General features: G+C 41.6%; 1 protein-coding gene across 1 annotated transcript in view; it reads right to left on the bottom strand.

Moving 5' to 3' along the window:
- kcnh5b (potassium voltage-gated channel, subfamily H (eag-related), member 5b) overlaps positions 1-26,899 on the bottom strand; it is a 98,830-nt gene that overhangs the window by 31,399 nt on the left and 40,532 nt on the right. Inside the window, exons 7-9 of the mRNA XM_014190142.3 lie at positions 15,602-16,031; positions 3,344-3,543; positions 2,722-2,974 (exon numbers count right to left, since the gene is read on the bottom strand). Of these exons, the coding sequence (XP_014045617.1) occupies positions 2,722-2,974; positions 3,344-3,543; positions 15,602-16,031 (883 nt within the window). The remainder of the gene's footprint in view (positions 1-2,721; positions 2,975-3,343; positions 3,544-15,601; positions 16,032-26,899) is intronic.

The raw sequence follows: 26,899 nt of genomic DNA, 5'->3' as shown, positions 1-26,899 counted from the left end.
TAACTCCTGCGGAATTAAGCATTAATTGTAGTAAAATGTTAGATACGATCTGTAGATTTGCTGTATTCATCATAAAAGCTGACCACATAAAATATGTATTGAAGCCAAACTGAAATCTTATCAGAACACATCGGATCGTTTTCACAGCTTTCTTTTCCCTTACAACCGGTCAAACTGATGTCATTTGGACACTTTGTACAGAAAATCTTTCCCGTTTGTTATTGCTTTATTGTATTTTCTCCCCAGTACCTAAACATCTTTGCTCCGCGAAAACTTTACCGATGTCACATAGATTGAAGCATTCATTCTATCGATCTATTACAATATTCTGTTGAGCAATGTTTTATTTAGTCTTCTAGGGCAACATATAATGACAAAAGAGAAGCTACATGTATCCAGTGGCGACCTCTGCCCCACCTGTTTTGAGCCCCACCTTGGGGTTGCCTGTTTTGCATGTTATTTTTACACATTAATAGGTGTGAAATATCAGTTAGCAAACAATGTAAAAAATAATCATTATAATTGAGTAAACAAAGCCGCATACAAACTTGGTCTCTTTTTTGCTTTCTTGAATAAGGCAGCTCCAAAATGCAGGTGTTTCAGCCTAGCTCAGTGCTTTCTGTGGTGGTGGGGCAGCTAGCAGAAAATATAGGAGTGTAGGTTGGTAATGTTCTCTAGTTGTGCCGTGATTGGTTAATGTTCTCTAGTTGCGCCTGTTCTTGGCTCAGTGTTCTGTCACTCATGGGGACACTACCTCGCTGCCATATCTAAGGGTAGAGCTCGGAAATTCAAGCGCCTTGGGTGCTGCCATAAAGTTACATTAGAAGTGCCCATCCAAGAAGGCTCAAGGTCATTGGCCACAGATAAAACGATGTCAAATCACGTTATATCTACATTAGCTTTGATTGCACTGATGTCAACATCATACTTTCAAAATCTTAGCTAGCAAGCTAGCAGTCATCATCATGAATCAAGTCGACAATCTACTGGCAAATGATTTTTAATCCTTGTCATATGAAGAGAAATAATGAAGAGAAATTTTAGATAAAACGTATTGGTGCTCATCGGCCGTTTGACATTAACATTACACAACAAGTTGGAAATCGCAAATTCAACAATGAGAGGTTTGGAAGGAATCAGTGGATAACTGCAAGCATTGCAAAACAATCACTAGCCTGCTATTCAGTGGAGTGGGTGTGTGGTCCCAAGACTAGTTTTAAGGGTATCTTTTCCAAGCTTAAATGGATCAACATTTAACATTGGCCATGCTGCCAATCCAGCATGACTTCTGCCATGCTCAAAACAACTGGAAAGTCAAAACAAGGAAATCTGACTTCAGTGAGTTCAACACAACAGGAAACTTGGGAAAAAAACTGGGAAAATACATTTTGAACGGTCATCCAACTCGAAATTGCAAGTCCGGAACTCGGGCCTCTTTCTAGAGTTCCGACCTGAAGATCACTGACGTCATTATGATTCGACCTTGATTTTTCAGAGTTCCCAGTTGTCTTCAAAGCACCATAAATCCAGAAAATGGCAGACTTTGATTACAAAGTTTGATGACAAAATTTGCCCACAAAGAACCACCGTGCCATGTTCTTGTTCAAGTGAGCACAGCACAACAAGGTGAGTCCAAAAATACTGCTGCATAAATGATGTAATATGCCAGGGAGAAATATATACTGTAGCAAAGAAAGTAATACTAAGTGAACAGTATGTTGTGTAGTAATCTGTTAGTAGCCCATGTTCCTCACCCTGATAATTTGGTCCCTTTTCAGCTCTTAATTTCACCTACTGTTCTGATTTAGTGGTGCACATGTAGCCTATAGCCTGTTTTAGAGAAATGTAATCATCAAATATTGTAGAGCTTTCATTGTCTACTTATATGCCCCCTTTATTTATCCTATGGTTCTGACTTGTACAGGGAGAATACTGTAAGAACGGCCTATGTTCTGAATTCTGGTTCTGTACATTTCAAAAGCGCTGAACAAATAGTTATATTGACTCGGTCCATCCTAGCTTGCTCATTAATATCTTAATCGGAATGACGGATTCCCTCTTATCCACCCTTATGCCATAGTTTGTACATCTCAATTGTTAGTATAAACCACATTTGTTTAAGGAAGTCAGCCATATCAGCTATGTTTTTTTTAAATGCAGTAAATGAGACTGAATGAACTGTTTTGCTGCCAGACAAGGCTCTGCTGATAACCCGGTGTAGTAGTGGTAAGGTGTTGGGACAGCTTTATATAGGCCCTAACAGTTTGTGTACCCCGTTTGTCACCGTTATAGTGCAATTAATGTATTGTTTAGTGTTGTGTTGTGGCTTTGCTGGCATGCATTTTTTATAGTTTGCCCCACCAAGATTTACATGCGAAAATCGCTACTGCATGTATCTATCTATAGACATTATAAGCAGAAACATATCTGAATAAGGCAAAACAAAATCCTGCACACCCTGTCAAAAAATCTTTCTGCATTCTTTGACTGTAGCATATAGTGCATTTTCTATAGTTACGGGTTAAGGTTGGGTGCGGGCCTCAGATTTTCACTTTATCACATATAGTTGGTGGTTGCGGATGAGTTATTAGCAATTGTGGGCTGTTGCGGGTGAACAAACAGCTGACCCACACACCACTAATCCACAGACAAACTCAAGAACTCACCAGTAAGTTGGTGTGGAAACTGGAGAAAGATGCCATGATGCATTTTGCTGCTCACCTAGAATAGCGATGACCTCATCGTCCTGGATGACCTCCAGTGACCCCGACACCACAAAACAGAGTGTGTCGACGCTCTCCCCAGCATGGAAGATGAGGTCCCCGGGGGCGCAGTGGATGGTCTGGAACTCCCCGGCTAGAGAGCGCAGGCAGCCGTCACTGGCCAAGCGGAACGCAGGGTGCTCATTGAACACCTTCCGGTTCAGGTGAACACAGATGTCTGCCCGCATGTCTTTAGGACAGATAGACAGCACCTGGAGAGAGGACAGACAGACACCTGTCCATCAGGCTTTCAGGTTGTGTATAGTACTTTCAAATCAAATTGTATTCGTCACATACACATGTTTAGCAGATGTTATTGAGGGTGTAGCGATATTCTTGTGGTATAGAATGGGTTTCACCATTGTACTGAGCCATTGCGGTATTGTGTATTCCCATTCATTTGAATCCAATGTGTTCTACAAGACTTCTGCAGTTATCTCATAACCATACTACTGCTGCATCTATGCTTTAACCCCAGCCCTGGTGTTGTTAGATCCCATCCCTCCTGTGCTGTAACCGCAGGCAGCCCTGGTGTTGTTAGGCCTATCTCTCCTGGGTCCAAGCTCAGGGGCATGGCTCACCTTCTCAGTGTCGATGCCCTTGGACATGGACCATGTAGAGACAATGTAGTCCATCACCCTCTCACTCAGCCCATTGGGCACCTGGTAGAGCTTGAGGAAGTCCCTCACGTTGTTCAGCATCTCGTGGTAGCGGTTGGTGTTGGCGTACATCTGCTGGAAGATGGTGGTTACATTTCCAAAGATTGTGGCGTACAGAAGAGCTGGAGAAGAAAGGGAAATTATCTTTCAAATACAGTTGTCATAAAATGAAATGAGCTGAAGTGAGTAATAATGACAGGTGACAGATTGTGTATATAATGGTGTTCATGTACTCCATGGGAGAAAGAAGGGGGAGAGTTCCAGAACACTAGCGCTCCACAAGGCTTACTGACTGCCTCCAACGCTGTGATTGTAACCCAGCTCCCTGTTACCATAGAGACCTTACCCAAAAATAGTTCTGTCTTTTTCTCCCAGCCAATAAAAAGACAATAAAAGACAAGAAATAACAACTTTAAAGACTTTACAATGGGGGAGGGATCCGCTCTGGCACATGATCCAGAGAAAAGAGGCTGGTAGGCTGGTTGTTGAGAATGATTCAGCAGGCAGGAAGGGCACATGTTCCTTCCTTCCTTCCCTGTGGAATTATTAATAACTACTCTCCTCTCAATGCAGACAGATTCAAACAGCTGCACCTCACACCTGACATCAACGCACCTGTGAACGACTGCTGACAGTGTTGTTTAGTCAACTTCAACAGACCGCAGGGTGACAATACCAACTTGTACATTTCAGATTAAAAGTCTAGTTTCTAAATCTAAAATACCTCTGGAAATGAATCCGGGTATTTGGATACAAATTGAAGATAGCATTGACATTCTACCTTATCTCCTTAAGTCAAAGACCAAGTCAGAGGGCATGGCCTTAGCTCTGCGCTTGCCAGCCTGGCCTCAGAGCCAAACGAAACATACTTGACATATTTCTGAGCACCTCCAAGACATATGATACTTAACAATGGTCTCGTTACTTTAGACAAGCAACCTGGACTCAGAGAAAGACTCCAAAACTATACATCCTCCAAGAGGTATGATAACTTACAAACATAGTTAAATAAAGGTTAAATAAATAAAATAAAAGATAACTTACATCATCCAATTCATATGCTATTGTACGACCTGGTAAGACGTATGATACTATACGTCCTCTAATTCGTATGATATTGTACTACCACTATTCCATTCATAATGTAACCTAACGTAACATAACATATCATACTAAATGGAGTGTCACAGATTTATTTAACAGAATAATACAAATTGCCTTGAGACCACATTGCAGAGCCTGGTCCAAAACCACAACTCAACACATTAATGTCCAATAAATGTCTATGACGCAATGGTCAAGCAGCCAATCACTGGCACTAACAGCCAATTGAAACTACTTTTCTTTCCAAAAGTACCACAACCGTGTAAATCTATTTTGACAAGGTGTAATTGTGTATCAGGCCTTCCCTTTTTAAGTAAACATTCTTGCAGTGTCTCTAAGTAATAATTGAATGAACAATGTGCAGAGGCAGCATGCATAAGTCATACTCTCACCCCCAAGAGGGAACTATCATTTCTATAATCAGAATTCTCATTGAGTAAATAAATATTATTTAGCGTTGACATTGTGGGGTTTATTTTTCATTAGGTCAACTTAATAGTCAATTTGATGCTATTTAGAGAAGATAATGGCTTTTGCAGAGCCCAAGGGGGGGGGGGGTTCTGATCTGTAGTAGAACATCTGCTCTTTACTAGTTACACTGGCACAGTAAACATACAGAGAGGGGAACATTCATAACACAATACATCAAAAGTAGAGTGCTTTTTCATAACAGTCATTTATATCAGTCATACTGAACAATTACTGATATTCTAGGCAAGTCAGTTAAGAACAAATTCTTATTTTCAATGACGGCCTAGGAACAGTGGGTTAACTGGTTTAACTGTCTTGTTCATAAATGGTTATCTAAATTTTTCTCTCACTGAAAAAATTGTGAATTTGAGAGGAATTTCCATTAGAACACACAGACACTGCCATTAAATAAAATGTTATGAACAAAGATAAATCGCCTCATTCAACCCTTTAATTCCATTCATTGATCACGATTAAAATAATAACCAGACTGATGACCACGAGTGACCACCTTGCTGTATTTGTTGCATGAATGTTGCAGGAGTGCTAATCACACTGTGTGTTGTGAGAAGAATTTAACAGTGGCAGCACACCTGAGGGATTGAATTAAGCTGCGAAACAAATATAACCAGTCCTGTGGGTCTGCTGTTGAAGGTAACAAGGCCATAGGGGGTCTCCCTCAGGGGCTTAGGGGAGAACCATAATGAAGTCATGGAGGACCACTCAGAGAACCACCTGGCCAGGTAAACACTGGGACCACTCACCCTCATCCCTCACACACGGATCACACCAGCAGGTATATACTGTAACGAGCAACGTAAGCTGAAGTAACACCCCATTTATTTGATGGCTTTACTCTACACAAGGCTACATACTGGTAGCATCAGATACTGTAACTACAGACATGGAAATTAATTCAGGTTTCATTTAACTCTAGATCGGGTTAGGTGTCTGAGGGACTGGGAGTGTTTTTGTAGGCTGTGTAAACTGAGAAGGACATCTTCTAAAGGCTCCTACTTCTAAAGGCATTATTCACAGCTCCTTGAATAAAGGAACCCTTAAAGAAGAGCAGGTGAGTGGGTTCATCCTGTATCAGTGCAATGAATAAAGGTTCATGACACGTGCAGCCAGACCCCAACTCACACTGTCTGCAATTATACTTAAGAGGTCCAATCCATCACGCATGGCACCTGCTTGATTCAGTTATCCCCCACTGCAAGTCAGACTGCAGACTCTACCCGTTCAGCATGCATAAATCGCTGTGAGAAATGAAATCATTATAATAAAAAATTGATTTCCCGTGTTTCAGGACTTTTCCCATGGGAAGATTAGGTCAATGGAAAATGAGAATCACAAATGAATGAGTCAGGGAGATAGCCCACAGGGACAATTAGAACGGTGATAATTATGGAAATGGTGTCAGAATCAGTACAAATGCAACCCTTGGGTAATTTGCATGGAGAGTGCAAATATGAAACTGGTATTCATGAGTTACTGATTAAGGATTGCATAATACTGTAATGCAAGACTTGTGATTTTGTTTAGTAGAGGTTCAACTATTTTACGAAACACTTCCATAACCCTTGCACACTCACACACTTGAGCTAAGTCCCCCTGACCCGTTGTCATGCCAACATGTCAAATGAGGCAGGTCATATTGACAGTGGAACCCCCTACTTAACCCTGCGATGTAAGAGTCATAGAGGAAGTCTCCGCAACCATGGTCTACATGCTGTGCTCCAAAAGGAGGGAGAGGCTAAACTCTGACGCAAAACCTCAGCTAGAAATATTCCCAAACATTTAGTGAGAAAGTGCAAGGTCACGATGCCAGTGGGATTAAAGGGAAACTGTGAGATTTCTAAATTTAGGTCATTTTCCTACTTACCCAGAGTCAGATGACCTCATGGATACCATATTTATGTCTCTGTGTGCAGTTTGGAGATAATGTAAATTAGCATATCGTTAGCTTGGCGCAATTGCTGGAAGTCTACAGGTACAGTAGCCAGCTCCTCTCAAAAGCAGAGAAGTAGACCTTTAACTCAGGGCCGGACAGAGTTTTTGGCTCGAGGGCCACATCGGGATTTCGATGTATAAATACACAGTGTACAAAACATTAAGGACACCTTTCTAATATTGAGTTGCAACCCCCCTTTGCCCTCAGAACAGCCTTAATTTGTCGGGGCAGAGACTCTATAAGGTGTCGAAAGCATTCCACAGGGATGCCTGCCCATGTTGACTCCAATGCTTCCCACAGTTGTGTCAAGTTGGCTGGAGATCTTTTGGGTGGTGGACCATTCTTGATACACATGGGAAACTGTTGAGCGTGAAAACACAGCAGCGTTGTAGTTCTTGACACAAACCAGTGCGCCTGGCACCTACTACCATACCCCATTCAAAGGCACTTAAATATTTTGTCTTTCCCATTCACGCTCTGAATGGTACGCAAACACAATCCATGTCTCAACTGTCTCAAGGATTAAAAATCCTTCTTTAACCTGTCCCTTCATCGACACTGATTGAAGTGGATTTAATAGGTGACATCGATAAGGGATCATAGCTTTCACCTGGTTTCACCTGGTCAGTCTGTCATGGAAAGAGAAGGTGTTCTAAATGTTTTGTACAATTAGTGTATATATACAGTACCAGTCAAAAGTTTGGACACACCTACTCATTCAAGGGTTTTTCTTTATTTTTTACTATTTTCTGCATTGTAGAATAATAGTGAAGACATCAAAACTAGGAAATAATAGCCCTTACACAGCCTGGAGATGTGTTGGGTCATTGTCCTGTTGAAGAACAAATGATAGTCCCACTAAACCACATGGAATGGCGTATCACTGCAGAAGGCTGTCAGAGCAATGCTGGTTAAGTGTGCCTTTAATTCTAAATAAATCACAGACAGTGTCACCAGCAAAGTACCCCCACACATCACACCTCCTCCACCATGCTTCACGGTGGGAACTACACATGCGGACATGCATTCCTGGTGACACCTTCCCTGTGGCTCAGTTGGTAGAGCATGGTGTTTGCAATGCCAGCATGGTGTGTGCAACGCCAGGGTTGTGGGTTCGATTCCCACGGGGGGCCAGTACAAAAAAAAATATATAATAAAAAAAAAAAAAAAAAAATTGAAAAGATGTGCATGAAATGAAAATGAAATGTATGAAATGTATGTATTCACTACTGTAAGTCGCTCTGGATAAGAGCATCTGCTAAATGACTAAAATGTCAAATGTACTCTGCGTCTCACAAAGACACGGCAGTTGGAACCAAAAATCTCAAATTTGGACTCATCAGACCAAAGGACAGATTTCCACCAGTCGAAAGTCCATTGCTCGTGTTTCTTAGCCCACGAAAGTCTCTTATTTTTATTGGTGTCCTTTAGTAGTGGTTTCTTTGCAGCAATTCAACCATGAAGGCCTGATTCACACAGTCTCCTCTGAACAGTTGATATTGAAATGTGTCTCTTACTTGAACTCTATTTGGGTTGCAATTTCTGAGGCTGGTAACTCTAATGAACTTATCCTCTGCAGCAGAGGTAACCTGGGTCTTCCTTTCCTGTAGTGGTCCTCATGAGACCCAGTTTCATCACAGTGCTTGATGGTTTTTGCGACTGCAGTTGAAGAAACTTTCAAAGTTCTTGAAATTCCCTGGATTGATCGTCCTTTATGTCTTAAAGTAATGATGGAGTGTCAGTTCTCTTTGCTTATTTGAGCTGTTCTTGCCATAATAAAACCAAATAGGGCTATCTTCTGTATACCACCCCTACCTTGTCACAACACAACTGATTGGCCCAAATGCATTAAGAAGGAAAGAAATTCCACAAATTAACAAGGCACACCTGTTAACTGAAATGCATTCCTGGTGACTACCTAATGAAGCTGGTTGAGAGAATGCCAAGAGTGTGCAAAGCTGCCATCAAGACAAAGGGTGGCTACTTTGAAGAATCTCAAATATAAAATATATGTCGATTTGTTTAACATTTTTTGGTTACTACATGATTCTATATTTGTTATTTCATAGTTTTCATGTCTCACTATTATTCTACAATGGCGAAAATAGTAAAAATAAAGAAAAACCCTTGAATGAGTAGGTGTGTCCAAACTTTTGACTGGTACTGTATATTTACAGTTGAAGTCGGAAGTTTACATACACTTAGGTTGAAGTTATTAAAACTCATTTTTCAACCACTCCACAAATTTCTTGTTAACAAACTATATGTTTGGCAAGTCGGTTAGGACATCTACTTTGTGCATGACACAAGTAATTTTTCTAACAATTGTTACAGACAGATTATTTCACAATTCCAGTGGGTCAGAAGTTTACATACACTAAGTTGACTGTACCTTTAAACAGCTTGGAAAATTCCAGAAAATGATGTCATGGCTTTAGAAGCTTCTGATAGGCTAATTGACATCATTTGAGTCAATTGGAGGTGTACCTATGGATGTATTTCAAGGCCTACCTTCAAACTCAGTGCCTCTATGCTTGACATCATGGCAAAATCAAAAGAAATCAGCCAAGACCTCAGAAAGAAAATTGTAGACCTCCAAAAGTCTGGTTCATCCTTGGGAGCAATTTCCGGTTTGCAACTGCACATGGAGAAATGTCCTCTGGTCTGATGAAACACAAATATAACTGTTTGGCAATAACGACCATCGTCATGTTTGGAGGAAAAGGGGGAGGCTTGCAAGCCGAAGAACACCATCCCAAACGTGAAGCACGGGGGTGGCAGCATCATGTTGTGGGGGTGCTTTGCTGCAGGAGGGATTGGTGCACTTCGCAAAATAGCTGGCATCATGAGAAAGGAATATTATGTGGATATATTGAAGCAACATCTGAAGACATTAGTCAGGAAGTTGATGGCTGAGCTATGTACTCAGAATATTGAAAAATGTGCTTTCTCCGTAAAGCTATTTTAAAATCTGACACAGCGGTTGCATCCAGGGGTAGTCTATAATTCTTAAAATTATTATTATATATTTTGTCAACGTTTATGATGAGTATTTTTGTAAATTGATGTGCACATTCACCGGACGTTTTGGTGGGAATACATTTTCTCAACATCACGCGCCAATGTAAAATGCTGTTTTTGGATATAAATATGAACTTTATTGAACAAAACATACATGTATTGTGTAACATAATGTCCTAGGAGTGTCATCTGATGAAGATCGTCAAAGGTTAGTGCTTCATTTAGCTGTGTTTTGGGTTTTATTGCCACATGTCCTTGCTTGGAAAATGGCTGTGTGATTATTTTTGTCTATGTACTCTCCTAACATAATCTAATGTTTTGATTTCGCTGTAAAGCCTTTTTGAAATCGGACAATGTGGTTAGATTAACGAGAAGTTTATCTTTAAAATGGTGTAAAATAGTTGTATGTTTGAGAAAGTTGAATTATGACATTTTGTTGTTTTTGAATTTTCCGCCCTGATATTTCACTGGCTGTGTCCCGCAGGTGGGACGAAATGGAAGAAGTTTGGAACCACCAAGACTCTTCCTAGAGCTGGCCACCCGGCCAAACTGAGCAATCAGGGGAGAAGGGGCTTGGTCAGGAAGGTGACCAAGATTCCGATGGTCACTCTGACAGAGCTCTAGAGTTCCTCAGTGGAGATGGGAGAGCCTTCCAGAAGGACAACCATCTCTGCAGCGCTCCACCAATCAGGCCTTTATGGTAAAGTGGCCAGATAGAAGCCACTCCTCAGTAAAAGGCACATGACAGCCCACTTGGAGTTTGCCAAAAGGTACCTAAAGGGCTCTCAAACCATGAGAAACAAGATTCTCTGGTCTGATGAAAACCTTGATGAAAACCTGCTCCAGAGCGCCCATGATCTCAGACTGGGGTTCAGAAGGTTCACCTTCCAACAGAACAACAACCCTAAGCACACAGCCAAGACAACGCAGGAGTGGCTTTGGGACAAGTCTCTGAATGTCCTTGAGTGGCCCATCCAGAGCCCAGACTTGAACCCTATCTAATATCTCTGGAGAGACCTGAAAATAGCTGTGCAGCCAATCTAACAGAGCTTGAGAAGATCTGCAGAGAAGAATATGAGAAACTCCCCAAATATCAGTGTGCCAAGCTTGTGGCATCATACCCAAGAAGACTCGAGTCTATAATCGCTACCAAAGGTGCTTCAACAAAGTACTAAGTAAAGGGTCTGAATACTTATGTAAATACTTGTTTTTTTATTTATTTGCAAACAAATTCTATGCTTTGTCATTATGGGATATTGTATGTAGATTGATGAGAGAAAAAAACAATTAAATCCATTTTAGAATAAGGCTGTAACGTAACAATATGTGGAAAAAGTCAAGGGGTCTGAATACTTTCCGAATGCACTTTATAATGTGGATACTAATCAACTAAACAAACTCACCCAACCACACACAGAACCTCTACACACACTCTCGCGCACCCGAACATGCATGTGCACACACACGTGCACACGCATGATATGGAAGACGCCAGGCATCCACACACAGGATACAGACACTAAGGCAGCAGTCACCTCCAGAGTAAAGGAGCTGGTTTTGGGCTGAGCCTCCCTTGATTTGGGCCACTTGATGTGGGATTAGCAGTGACCCGGATGAGTCAGTTTAGAGGACTCCTGGAGAGAGAGAGAGAGCAGAGAGTGCAGAGAACGACACCCCTTTATGGATTAGACTAATCGCCCTGCAGACAGAGCAGCCAGAGAAAGAAAAGCTCTCCAATTCCACTGCAGGATGGATCAGGGCAGGCAGGACAATACAGCTCCCTCCCTCTCTCTCTTTGTCATCACTTGTTCTTCAACCTACTGTGTATATTTTTATGCTTCTGTGTCTGTCCCTTGAAATCTCTGTCCTTCTTCCCCCTCTCTAACCCTCTCTCTCTCCATTAATCAGGGCATCGGAGCTAAAAAGCCAGAGGGGGAGAGACACTCCGAGCTGCTTCTCTGTCAACGCCCTCAGACCTCCTCCACCCACGCCCCATCACTGTTTCTTAGGCCTGACTCTGGGCTGATCACTGGGTAATGGGTCCTCAAATGGGGAGGGGGACAAAATAAATGCCAATCTACTTGGTGAGCTCTATGGACATCATGGCACAGAAACAGTAGATATTGAAGCTTCCTCTTTGCAACTGATGGAATTAATCCTGATCCTTACACAACCCCAATCATGTGTTATGGTTTTCAATACACTTTTACATCCGCCGAAGCGATTCTGCTCAAATAAAACTGCTCTCTAGTTCACTGCTCTGCCTCTCTTGTCTCCTCTCTCATTCCCTCACTCACTGGGGAGAAGAAGTCTCTACTGTTTTACAGACTCGGCCATCAAGCGCAGGCTCCTCAGGCAAAACCCGTCCTTTACTCCATCCTTCCACCCAGCGCCCTTGCCATCCGCCTGCTGACGAGCTAAGCTCAGGTAATTCCCATAATTCCCAGTGACTGGGATAGGGTCGACTAATAATCCATGTCTTTGATTTACCTCTCATAATAAAACCTCAAACTCACAGAAACACAGAGAGCAGTGAGGTTGGAAAGTGCTTTAATTTCTCTACTTTTATTACAATTTATGTAGTCACAACTGTACTGTATTTGTGTGTGCATGCATGCATGTGTGTGTATGCATGTGCCCGTGTGCATGAACCGACAAATGCATATAAGTGTGTGCATTTACAGTTGTACTGGCATGTATTCAAGACGATGTAGAAAAAGTTTGGGGTCACTTAGAAATCCTTGTTTTTGAAAGAAAACCACATTTTTTGTCCCTTAAAATAACATCAAATTGATCAGAAATACAGTGTAGACATTGTTAATGTTGTAAATTACTATTGTAGCTGAAAACAGCAGATTTTTAATGGAATATCTACATAGGCGTACAGAGGCCCATTATCCTCCACCATCACTCCTGTGTTCTAATGGCATGTTGTGTTAGCAAATCCAAGTTTATCATTTTAAAAGGCTAATTTATCGTTAGAAAACCCTTTTCCAATTATGGTTGTGCTGATTAAAGAAGCAATAAAACGGGCTTTCTTTAGACAAGTTGAGTATCTGGATCATCAGCATTTGTGGGTTCAATTACAGGCTCAAAATGGCCAGAAACAAAGAATTTTCTTCTGAAACTCGTCAGTCTATTCTTGTTCTGAGAAATGAAGGCTATTCCATGTGTGAAATTGCCAAGAAACTGAAGATCTCATACAACGCTGTGTATTACTCCCTTCACAGAACAGCGTAAACTGGCTCTTACCAGAATAGAAAGAGGAGTGGGAGGCCCCGGTGCACAACTGAGCAAGAGGACAAGTACATTAGAGTGTCTAGTTTGAGAAACAGACGCCTCACAAGTCCTCAACTGGCAGCTTCATTAAATAGTACACGCAAATCACCAGTCTCAATGTCAACAGTGAAGAGGTGACTCTGGGATGCTGGACATCTTGGGAGAGTTCCTCGGTCCAGTGTCAGTGTTATTTTGCCCATCTTAATCTTTTCTTTTTATTGGCCAGTCTGAGATATGGCTTTTTCTTTGCAACTCTGCCTAGGAGGTTAGCATCCTGGAGTCGCCTCTTCACTGTTGACGTTGAGACTGGTGTTTTGCGGGTACTATTTAATTAAGCTGTTCGTTTTTGGACTAGTGAGGAAAAATTATGAAAGGGATTGGTGTGTTTTTTCACTATCTAATCATGGCATGGGGTTGTTCAATGAAATATGTATTTATTTCAAATCTATCACTTGATGATTTCATTTTAGAGAGACAAATAATCATGTTTTTTTTGCAAAATGCTATATATCTGCCTCACTCTCAGAGAAATAAGTAGTACTGAGAGGTTTTATACAGTCATATAAGTCAATACAGTAATATGAAATCTGTATGTAAAATATTTACATTTAACATTTTTGTAATTTAGCAGATTCTCTTATCCATAGTTACTTACAGTAAGTGCATTCGTCTTAAGATAGCTAGGTGAGCTAACCACATATCACAGTCAAAAATACAGGACACAAACATTAAATTCCAGCTAAACAATGGATATATATAGTGTTTTGCAAAAGAACACATTTAAATCCATGAATAAAAAAATCTGAGAACACACATTAAGGTGTGTTCTCATTTCTCATGAGAAATCACAAAGTAAAAAAATTGTTGGATATAGCATTTTGGAAATAAACTTTTCATGTGCATACAGTATATGAGTAATGGCATAATGTTTGCAAAAGTGTATGTAGGCGCTAGCATGTGCATTGCATGTAATGTAAGTGTGTGCGTGTACATGCATGTTAATACAATTTGTACAAGTCACCCTCCTATCAGCTCCTGATAGCTAAGTGGATCATTAATCTAAAAGTGATTTCTGACAGCCAGAGAAAGAGGTGGGAGGGGGAGGAGGAGGAGTTAAGAATGGCCTTATCCAGAGTAATGGGAAAAGGTGCCAATTAATAAGCCTGTGATCACTTCACTGAGCGAGCTCCTCTGACTGGGGCTGCTGAACCAATCTTATCTCTGTTCAGCTCCACTACTCACACTCACATGGGTCCAAAACACAAACAACACAGTGTTGTCTGTTTTGTGTGCTAGGTGGCTGTGGCACAGTGGCACGCCATGCCAACACTATCAGCTATGCCCAGACAACTCAGAGGGAAACACAGATCATTTTGCTCTGTTGTTTATTGGCTAGCCTGGCTCTGACAGTCTACAGAATCAGACTGACACAGTGTGAGCCCCTGACTATCACAGGACAGGACAGGACAGGACAGGACAGCCCAGAGGACTTGCAGAGCTGGCAGATAGAGGAGACCCAAATACCATCAGATCTGTTTACAGCAGTGGAGCAAAGCATTCACTACAGTATGTTTCTCTCGCTCTATCTGAGAGCAGCCTATCCTCATCTCTCTCTTTGTTGCTCAGATTGCCACCCAAGATTATGCTGACAGACGATGGGGAGTATTGTGTGTCATTAATCATCAACGTGTCATCATTGCTCGCTATCGTAATCGTGGAGATCTATTCTCTCCATCATCACTCTGTACTATCAGCGATCTCCCTGGAACTGCTGCCCACCCAGCCAACTAATCAACTAACCAGCCAAACAACCATCCATCCAACCAACCAACGAACCAACAAGCTAGCCATCCAACCAATCATCCAACCAACCAACCAGCTAGCCATCCAACCAATCATCCAACCAACCATCCATCCATCCATCCAACCAACCAACCAACCAACCAACCAACCAACCAACCAACCAACCAACCAACCAGCTAGCCATCCAACCAATCATCCAACAAACCAACCAACCAGCTAGCCATCCAACCAACCAGCTAGCCATCCAACCAATCAACCAACCAGCTAGCCATCCAACCAATCATCCAACCAACCATCCATCCAACCAACCAACCAACCAACCAACCAGCTAGCCATCCAACCAATCATCCAACAAACCAACCAACCAGCTAGCCATCCAACCAACCAGCTAGCCATCCAACCAATCATCCAACCAACCAACCAGCTAGCCATCCAACCAACCAACCAATCATCCAACCAACCAACCAGCTAGCCATCCAACCAACCAACCAGCTAGCCATCCAACCAACACCATGGAGAAGGGAAAACAACCAAGCCCAGTTACTTACAGCCCACCATCATCATGGCCACAGAGAAGATCTTCTCTCCATCCGTGGTGGGGGCGATGTTGCCAAACCCGATGGTGGTCAGGCTGGTCATGGTGAAGTAAAGAGACGTGATGTACAGAGAGTCTTTCCCGGGGCCACCCTCCCATTGGCCTGAGCCGCTGGCATTGTAGCAATATGGCGACCCGAGGTTGATGGCTAACTGGTAGAGCCAGCTGTCCGTCTTGATAGTGTTGGTGACCTCGTCAATGACCTCGTAGTCGCCAATGCTGTACCAGATGCAGGCCAGCCAGTGGGCCACCAGGCCAAACACACACACCAGTAGGACCAATACAGCTGCTCCATACTCCAGATAGTGGTCCAGTTTACGGGCCACCCGGCCCAGACGCAGCAGGCGCACCACCTTCAGAGAGCTGAACAGACTGCTAATACCCTGGAGGAGACACAGAGAACAAGGGGACATGGTAAAGGTTTAGTTAGGGTCAGGGTCATTGTGCAAAACTATATGCAATGTGCTGACATGTAGCACTAACCCCTTGGCCCTCAAATTAGCATGATGTAATCAACCCAACTGGACCTGGGGTACAAAAACGGATTCATTTCCATCTCAGCGAATGTCATCTGAATAAAGCTAAACAAAGTTGTTCTATGAGTGGAGCTAAATAGGACAAAAGTAGGCAGAATTGCAGCTTTCCCACTAGCCAGCCAAAATGTATAAAACACAATACAATGCCTCGTAAAAACAGAATGCTGCTGTAGTTTAGGTTCCATATCACTTCACACAAACATTCTGTTATATCCCAATCTAACAGCTTGTTCAGCGTTTTCTCTTCTGACATAAGTGACACGTTCTCCAAAGTGCCTTTGTAATAACACAACTTTGCCAGAGAAAGGACGCAGAAGTAATTGGCTGAGAAAACAAGCAGACAACAAATAAAATGATTTTGCTTATATGGTAAAGACGGAAAAACCTTCAGTAGACCGGAGCATGTTTATTGTGCTACTGTATCCACTTTATTTTTGTAAACATTGAGGAACGGGTGGTAGGCAGGGGAGTCTCCACAAGGCAACAACAAAACAACATCCATAGATAGTTTAATGTTTACAAACATGAATCTCAATACACTGCTTTTATCAGGTGAAGTATTGCAGCAACATAAAAGCACATAAAAGGCGAAAACAGTCAGCGGAGGAGCTGTACCGTCCCATCATCGCTTCCCCTCGGCCCCTCCCCTCTCCTCTCTTCTCCCTTCCTCCCACAGCATCAAAGGCCTCCCCGGAGACCCCAGCTAAGCTCATATGTAAATGAGGAGCAAAAAACTATCCACATTAAAGGCTCACCTATAGGGCAATCAGATGAAAAGATAACAGCATGGGTCGTAAAAAGCAGTAACACATGATGATGAATGATTACTGCTGGTAAGCACCTGTTTATTACAGATCAGCCTTATTAAGTCATGTATAGGGAGCAGTCATGCATGAACGTGAGAAATGGAGGGTAGTGTACCCCTGGGCCTAGGGTATGTATGCCCCTACTGTTTAATCTTTTGTTTTATATGTAATGTAAGTGCTTTAATGTGTTTTGACACTAGGAAGAGTAGCTGCTGCCTTGGCAACAGATGGGGATCCCTAATAAATACAAATACAAAATAGGAGCAACATTAGATTGAGGAGAAGAAGAGTTAATAGATTGAATACAATAATTATTCTGGGACAAAGTGTGCAGTTAATCAAATTGATAGCAAATTGCCACCATGATCTTGATCATTCGATTAAGATTCAAAGCTCCTGTAGAGTCCTGAGAGGTTTTCATCCTGAGACATTGACTATCCAAGCCAATAAGTCAAGCTAATAGGGATGGAGTACCCTGTTTACCGGGTAACATGCTTCTTCTCCCTTGGGAGGGTTTAATGCATTTGTTTCCCCCTAGTTTCCCTACTCCAAGACAGCAGGCTGCATTATAATATTATACCTGAGTGCTAAATTAGCCTTATGCTAACCCAAACCCCCACAGTCAGACTTGGCGCTAGGCTAATGCTTACCCAAACCCCCACAGCCCTAAGTGCTAGGCTAATGCTTACCCAAAACCCACAGCCAGCCTTGGCGCTAGGCTAATGCTTAGCCCAAAAATTATGGAATTAACAACCAATGTTGTAGTCTGACATAATGTATCTTATCTCACCACCACTAATGAGATGGGTGTGCTTGATTCATGTCGCGTCAGAGATTCTCAAAGTCAGGGGGCCTGGTCAACAGTGCACATCTCATCTTTGTGACTCTGAACTTACAATGGCTAGCCCCAAGTCGTTATATATTTTTCTTGTGCTTTATGCTATTTGCCTCATGACTCCTGCATGCTTTGTTGACTATGAACTTACTTGTTTACCCAACCGTGGGACAGACTGTTTGTTCCCACACTCGGGACTCTGACTCTATTGGTTACATGGACTCTTGGTCTCCCATCCTATTCCAACCACCTCTCGCGGGCTTTGTAGTCATGTTACCTGATGAAATTGCTATACAATATGATCTTGTTGCCATCTAATGCACATTCAAATGTCATAAATAAACATTGCAGAGCTCTCCCTGTCCTCAGCCGTGGCCTGAGTGTATTACTGCTGATGATATCTGGAAATGTGCATGTACACCCTAGCCCATCTACTATTGCTAGCCACAATTCTGACTTGTGCTCTGTTATCTGCTTCACTGATTTATGCTCTCATAAAAGCCTGGGTTTTCTGCCGTTTAACACTAGAAGCTTATTACCTAAAATTGATCAAAAGTGTGGGTTCACAGTTCCAATCCAGATGTGTTAGTCATTACTGAGACGTGGTTAAGAAAGAGTGTTTTGAACACTGATGTTAACCTTTCTGGTTATGACCTTTTTCGGCAAGACAGATCTTTCAAAGGTGGAGGAGTGGCAATCTTTACCAAGGAACACCTTCGGTGCCCAGTTGTCTCCACCAAGTCTGTCCCCAAACAATTTAATATGCTGTTTTTGTAAGCATTAAACTTTCAAATAGCTCCTTGTTGATTTTTTTATATATTTTTTTTATTTAACCTTTATTTAACTAGGCAGGTCAGTTAAGAACAAATTCTTAGTTATAATGACGGCCTACCCCTGCCAAACCCGGGCGACACTGAGTTAATTGTGTGCCGCCCTATGGGACTCCCAATCACGGCCGGATGTGATACAGCCTGATACAGCCTCGATTGTTGGATCAGGATTCCTATTTGACTCAGCCATGCCTCCTTGCCCTTCCAACATTTCCTCATCTCCCACCCCTTTTAATGCAACTAGCCCCGATGCTCCTCCCTCTTTTTCCCCTGCCCCGCTACAAAGTTTCTCCCTGCAGGCAGTCACTGAGTCCGAGGTGCTAAAGGAGCTCCTTAACCTGTTAGGGCTAGGGGCAGTATTTGCACGGCTGGATAAAAAAATGTACCCGATTTAATCTGGTTACTAATCCTACCCAGTAACTAGAATATGCATATACTTATTATATATGGATAGAAAACACTCTAAAGTTTCTAAAACTGTTTGAATGGTGTCTGTGAGTATAACAGAACTCATTTGGCAGGCAAAACCCTGAGACATTTTCTGACAGGAAGTGGATACCTGATGTGTTGTATTACCTTTAAACCTATGCCATTGAAAAACACAGGGGCTGAGGAATATTTTGGCACTTCCTATTGCTTCCACTAGATGTCACCAGCCTTTACAAAGTGTTTTGAGTCTTCTGGAGGGAGATCTGACCGAACAAGAGCCATGGAACGATGATGGCCCATTAGACACCTGGCGCGCGAGTTCATGTTGGGTACCCTCGTTCCAATACGTTATAAAAGAGAATGCATTCGTCCACCTTGAATATTATTCATGTTCTGGTTAAAAAAGGCCCTAATGATTTATGCTATACAACGTTTGACATGTTTGAACGAACGTAAATATATTTTTTCCCCTCGTTCATGAAGTGAAGTCCGGCGGGCTTAGATCATGTGCTAACAAGACGGAGATTTTTGGACATAAATGATGAGCTTTTTTGAACAAAACTACATTCGTTATGGACCTGTGATACCTGGAAGTGACATCTGATGAAGAGAATCAAAGGTAATGGATTATTTACATAGTATTTTCGATTTTAGATCTCCCCAACATGACGGCTAGTCTGTATCGCAACGCGTATTTTTCTGGGCGCAGTGCTCAGATTATTGCAAAGTGTGATTTCCCAGTAAGGTTATTTTTAAATCTGGCAAGTTGATTGCGTTCAAGAGATGTAAATCTATAATTCTTTAAATGACAATATAATATTTTACCAATGTTTTCTAATTTTAATTATTTAATTTGTGGTGCTGACTTGACTGCCGGTTATTGGAGGGAAACGATTTCCTCAACATCAATGCCATAGTAAAACGCTGTTTTTGGATATAAATATGAACTTGATAGAACTAAAAATGCATGCATTGTCTAACATAATGTCCTAGGAGTGTCATCTGATGGAGATTGTAAAAGGTTAGTGCATCATTTTAGCTGGTTTTATGGTTTTGGTGACCCTGTCTTTGAATTGACAAAACATTACACACAACTCTTGTAAATGTACTGTCCTAACATACTCTAAATTTATGCTTTCGCCGTAAAACCTTTTTAAGCAACCCAGAAAAGTGCTAAATAAATAGCCCATTTTAACATATGCAGCCTAAGAAACAAGGTCATGAAGTCAATAACTTGCTTGTAACAGTCAGAATATGAATGTCATCTATCTCTGAAACTCACTTAGATAATACCTTTGATGATACAGTGGTAGAAATACATGGTTATAACATCTACCGAAAAGACAGAAATGTCAACAGAGGTGGTGTTGCAGTCTATATTCAGAACTACATTCCTGTAAAGCTTAGAGACAATCTAATGTTAAATACTGTTGAAGTAATATGGCTACAGGTTCATCTGCCTCACCTAAAGCCCATTCTTGTGGGAAGCTGCTATAGACCACCAAGTGCTAACAGTCAGTATCTGGATAATATGTGTGAAATGCTTGATAATGTGTGTGATATCAACAGAGAAGTATATTTTATGGGTGATTTAAATATTGACTGGCTATCATCAAGCTGCCCACTCAGGAAAAAACTTCAAACTGTAACCAGTGTCTTCAACCTGGATCAGGTTGTCAGTCAACCTACCAGGGTAGTGTTAGGGTTGAACTGGCTATTTATATGCATAACCTTTATAATACTGGGGAAGCTATGCTAAGTACATAAACTACGAGTAAATCATCTGTTGAAGACAAGAACTAGAACCGGCAACAGGAAGTGCGTCACGACGCTGGGATCAGCCTACACGCCGACGACAGGAGGAGCAAGTTTAAACCACGCTCCTCCTCCCTCGGACAGGTCGGCATTGAGCGGGAAATATCTCTCGGTATAAATGAGAGAACAATAGAATGTGACGCTCTCTTCTCTGTTTTGCCCTGCGAGGTAAAACAGCGAGACCGTATATACGAACAACCCATTTACCACACACGTGTTTGCATTAATTAAAGTACAGCTAAATCAGAAGTTACTATGTGCTGACTATTTGTTCTGTTACCAGAAACGAACTGTCGCAACATTAACAGTAGTTACAAACAGCACAGGAATAAAATCATCAACAAGTATTGATTACAGTTTTACTAACGCTACAGATATTTGCTTTAAAGCAGTATCCAAATCCATAGGTTATAGTGATCACAATATAATAGCCATATCTAGAGAAACCAAAGTTCCAAAGGCCGGGCCTAATATAGTGTATAAGAGGCCATACAATATGTTTTGTAGTGATTCATATGTTGATGATGTGAAGAATATTTGCTGGTATGTGGTGTGTAATGAGGAGCAACCAGATGCTGCACTTGACGCATTTATGAAACGACTTATTCCAGTTACTAATAAGCATGTACCCATTAAGAAAATTACTGTAAAAACTGTTGAATCCCCTTGGATTTCTGAGGAATTAAAAAATGGTATGGTTGAGAGGGATAAGGCGAAAGGTATGGCAATTAAGTCTGGCAGCCCAACTGATTGGCAAATGTACTGCAAATTAAGAAATCATGTGACTAAACTAAATAAAAATAAACTACACTATGAAACAAAGACAAATTATATAAAGAATGATAGTAAAACGTTTTGGGGCACCTTAAATGAAATTTTGGGAAAAAATGCTAACTCGGCTCCATTTATTGAATCAGATGGCTCATTCATCACAAAGCAAACAACTTTAATGACTTTTTCATTGGCAAGATAAGCAAACTTAGGGATGACATGCCAGCAACAAACGCTGACCCAACACATCCAAGTATATCGGACCAAATTATGAAAGACAAGAATTGTACTTTTGAATTCCGTAAAGTCAGTGTGGAAGAGGTGAAAAAATGATTGTGTATCAACAATGACAAGCCACCAGGGTCTGACGATCTAGATGGAAAATTGCTGAGGATAATAGCAGACGATATTGCCACTCCTATTTGCCACATCTTTAATTTAAGCCTAATAGAGAGTGTGTGCCCTCAGGCCTGGAGGGAAGCTAAAGTCATTCGGCTACCCAAGAATGGTAAAGCCCCCTTTACTGGCTCAAATAGCCAACCAATCAGCCTGTTACCAACCCTTAATAAACTTCTGGAAAAAATTGTGTTTGACCAGATACAATGCTATTTTACAGTAAACAAATTGACAACAGAATTTCAGCATGCTTATAGGGAAGGACACTCAACAAGCACAGCACTTACACAAATTACTGATGAATGGCTGAGAGAAATCGATGATAAAATGATTGTGGGGGCTGTCTTGTTAGACTTCAGTGCAGCTTTTGACATTATTGATCATAGTCTGCTGCTGGAAGAACTTGTGTGTATGGCTTTACACCCCCTGCTATAATGTGGATAAAGAGTTACTTGTCTAACAGAACACAGAGGGTGTTCTTTAATGGAAGCCTATCAAATATAATCCAGTTAGAATCAGGAATTCCCCAGGGTAGCTGTTTAGGCACCTTGCTTTTTTAGATTTTTACTAACGACATGCCACTGACTTTGAGTAAAGCCAGAGTTTCTATGTATGAGGATGACTCAACGCTATACACGTCAGCTACTACAGTGACTGAAATGACTGCAACACTCAACAAAGAGCTGCAGTTAGTTTCAGAGTGGGTGGCAAGGAATAAGTTAGCCCTAAATATTTCTAAAACTAAAAGCATTGTATTTGGAACAAAACACTCACTAAACCCTAAACCTCAACTAAATCTTGTAATAAATAATGTGGAAATTGAGCAAGTTGAGATGACAAAACTGCTTGGAGTAACATTAGATTGTAAACTGTCATGGTCAAAACATATTGATGCAGTAGCAGCTAAGATGAGGAGAAGTCTGTCTATAATAAAGCGATGCTCTGCCTTCTTAACAACACTATCAACAAGGCAGGTCCTACAGGCCCTAGTTTTGTTGCACCTTGACTACTGTTCAGTCGTGTGGTCAGGTGCTACAAATGACTTAGGAAAATTGCAATTGACTCAAAACAGGGCAGCACGGCTGGCCCTTGGATGTACACAGAGACATTAATAGAATGCATGTCAATCTCTCCTGGCTCAAAGTGGAGGAGAGATTGACTATATCACTACTTTTATTTATGAGAGGTATTGATATGTTGAATGCACTGAGCCGTCTGTCTAAACTACTGGCACACAGCTCGGACACCCATGCATACCACACAAGACATGCCACAAGAGGTTTCTTCAGTCCCCAAGTCCAGAACAGACTATGGGAGGCACATAGTACTACATAGAGCCATGACTACATGGAACTCTATTCCAGATCAAGTAACTGACGCTAGCAGTAAAATTAGACTTAAAAAACAGATTAAAAAAACAGATTATGGAACAGTGGGGACTGTGAAGCAAACATTGGCACAGACACATGCATACATGCATACACACACACACATGATAAATAACATAAGCACTATACATACACATGGATTTAGTACTGTAGATATGTGGTAGTGGTGGAGTATGGGCCTGAGGGCACACAGTGGGTTGTGAAATCTGTGAATGTATTGTAATGTTTTAAAATTGTATAAACTGCCTTAATTTTGCTGGACCCAAGGAAGAGTAGCTGCTGCATTGGCTAATGGTGATCCATAATAAATACAAATACCTCATACAAGTACTTGGGAGTATGGCTAGATGGTTCACTGTTCTTCTCTGAGCAAATATCAAAGCTGCAGGTTAAAGTTAAATCTAGTCTTGGTTTCCTCTATCGTAACCACTCCTCTTTCATCCCAGCTGCCAAACTAACCCCGATTCAGATGACCATCCTACCCATGTTAGATTACGGAGACGTCATTTATAGATCGTCAGGTAAGGGTGCTCTCGAGCGGCTAGATGTTCTTTACCATTCGGCCATCAGATTTGCCACCAATTCTCCTTATAGGACACATCACATCACTGCACTCTAAACTCCTCTGTAAACTGGTCATCTTTGTATACTCGTCACAAGACCCACTGGTTGATGCCTATTTATAAAACCCTCTTAGGCCTCTCTCCCCCTATCTGAGATACCTACTGCAGCCCTCATCCTCCACATACAACACCCGTTCTGCCAGTCTCATTCTGTTAAAGTTCCCCAAAGCACACACATCCCTGGGTCGCTCCTCTTTACAGTTCGCTGCAGCTGGCGATTGGAACGAGCTGCAAAAAACACTCAAACTGGACAGTTTTATCTCCATCTCTTCATTCAAAGACTTAATGGACACTCATGGACACTCTTACAGACAATTGTGGCTGCTTCGCATTATGTATTGTTGTCTCTACCTTCTTTCCCTTTCGGGCTCCCGAGTGGTGCAGCGGTTTAAGGCACTGCATCTCAGTGCTATAGGCGTCCCTACAGACACCCTAGTTCGAATCCAGGCTATATCACAACCGGCCGTGATTGCGAGTCCCATAGGTCGGCGAACAATTGGCCCAGCGTCGTCTGGGTTTGGCCGGTGTAGGCCGTCATCGTTAATAAGAATTTGTTCTTAACTGACTTGCCTAGTTAAATAATGGTTAAATAAAAATAACATCTCTGCTATCACACCCAACCTGGATCTATATTTGGTTTTAAGGTAGACGAGAGCACTGAATCCAGTTTCACACATATATTGTATGAGCTGACGAAGGGTATCGTTGGTTTTATTGTGCTTTCAAGACAACTGGGACCTTGGAAAAGTAGGAGGTCAAATCATGACATCAGTGATCTTCAGTTCGGAAATTCAGAGTCCTAGAAAGAGACCTGAGTTCCCGAGTTGGAATTTCGAGTTGGATGACCGTTCAAAACAATTTTCCCCAGTCTTTGCTAAATCTTCTTCAGAGTTCCCAGTTACTTTAAACGCACTAAAGTCGGAAGTCGGAGACTTCCGAGTTCCCAGTTGTTGTGAACGTAGCATTAATGCTCAGAGGGAGATGGCAGGGTTTTCCCTTTGAGTTAGGAACCAAAACTCCTCCATAGTGACCCGTGAATACAATTGGTCACGTGACAGCTCGATCAGCTGATCGATTTTACTTACCGGCATGTCAACTGAGCAAGAATCACAGTCAAACAGATTGGGAAGAAGGTCCCAAAGTGCTCTTCCAAGCGTTGGAGGTGAGCAGTCATCACCCGTGTAGGACACTTACTGTTGTTGTTTTCCGTTAAAAACATGCACAGCCGAGGGAAGGGGGCATGGCTAGCTTTTGAAAGACTCTCTCTCCAATAAGAATTATTTCCTCTGAATCCACTGATTGTCACTCATCTGTAGAATGTTTTTGTATTTCCCCTGCATGCTTGCGTTCAGTTTCTCTCATATGTCTGTTACATAAGTAAGGAGGCAAAGTCAACCAAGTCTTTTTTTCTTTACATCCATTGTGAATGACAACAGTTCCTCTCTCAATGCAAAAACAAATCTTGCCAACAATCCCCCTCGATAACCACCAAGCCTCGGTGTGAAATAGAACATTGTCATGCTCTGATCTCATATCTCCAAATAGTTTTGCGAACAGGTGTGTGCACAGTAGATGTGGTTTGATGTAGTTTACAATCAAAGTTACCTGCTGCAGTATGTCTCAGAGTTCTGTACTCAGCTCTTTTGCCACCAATTGCTATTGTTGTATCATACAATGCATCCATATCGCAGAAGGAGACATATTAAAAACAAGACTGCAGAGGCCTGCCTGCCGTCCCGCCATAGATGGAGCCCCATCTGTGCAAAAGCCCACCATTCGATCCCATGGAATCAGTTTTTCATCAATTTAGCCACTCAGCACACTGAACATCTCCTGTGCCGTTTCATGCTCTGGAATCGTGAGACAGAACAATATGTCCATGTGAATAACATCCCCCGACATATAGAGCGAACATAAGTCAATGCATGGGCATCTCGGCCTTCACAGCTAACATTGATTTGGAGAGCATAAGCTGGGGAGTTTTTGAGTCGTTCAGTCAGAGTTTCCTCATGATTGCTAGCAAAAACACAAATTCTTAATTTATCAGTTTTATTTGACAAAGGTATTGATGTGAGTTTCTGTACCTCTGCCTCCTCACCATATCAATTGCGTCCGGTAATATCAAAGTCTCTACAATAGTGTGTGGTTTCATAGCGTAGGGGCCTAGCCATTCACCGTGGGAATGATTGAAGTGCAACGGTCAAGTGCAGCCTTTTCCCATGATCTAAGGGCACTCACTGGTTGAATTAAATCTTTGAAATTTGAGTAATTTTCAATGAAATTTTTAAGGTTAACCACAGTACAATAATTTTGAGATACAAAGACAATATTATAATATATTTGTTAACCTTTATTTAACTAGGCAAGTTAAATAAAGGCAGAACAAATTCTTATTTACAATGACGGCCTACCCCGGCCTACACTGGGCCAATTGTGCGCCGCCTTATATACAGTACCAGTCAAAAGTTTGGACACACCGACTCATTCAAGAGTTTTCTTTATTTTGACTATTTGTTACATTGTAGAATAATAGTGAAGACATCGAAACTATGAAATAACAAATATGGAATCATGTTGTAACCAAGTGTTAAACAAATCGAAATATATTTTAGATTCTTCAAAGTAGCCCCCCTTTGCCTTGTTGACAGCTTTGCACACTCTTGGCATTCTCTCAACCAGCTTCATGAGGTAGTCACCTGGAATGCATTTCAGTTAATATGTGTGCCTTGTTAAAAGTTTAATTTCTGGAATTTCTTTCCTTCTTAATGTCTTTGAGACAATTCAAATAAGCAAAGAGAAATGACAGTCCATTACTTTAAGAC

The sequence above is a fragment of the Salmo salar genome, chromosome 01 (genome assembly GCF_965601325.2).
Source record: "Salmo salar chromosome 01, fSalSal1, whole genome shotgun sequence".
In the NCBI taxonomy this organism is placed as follows: domain Eukaryota; kingdom Metazoa; phylum Chordata; class Actinopteri; order Salmoniformes; family Salmonidae; genus Salmo; species Salmo salar.
The sequence above is the reverse complement of the archived record's forward strand: the minus strand, read 5'-3'. Positions and strand labels throughout refer to the sequence as shown.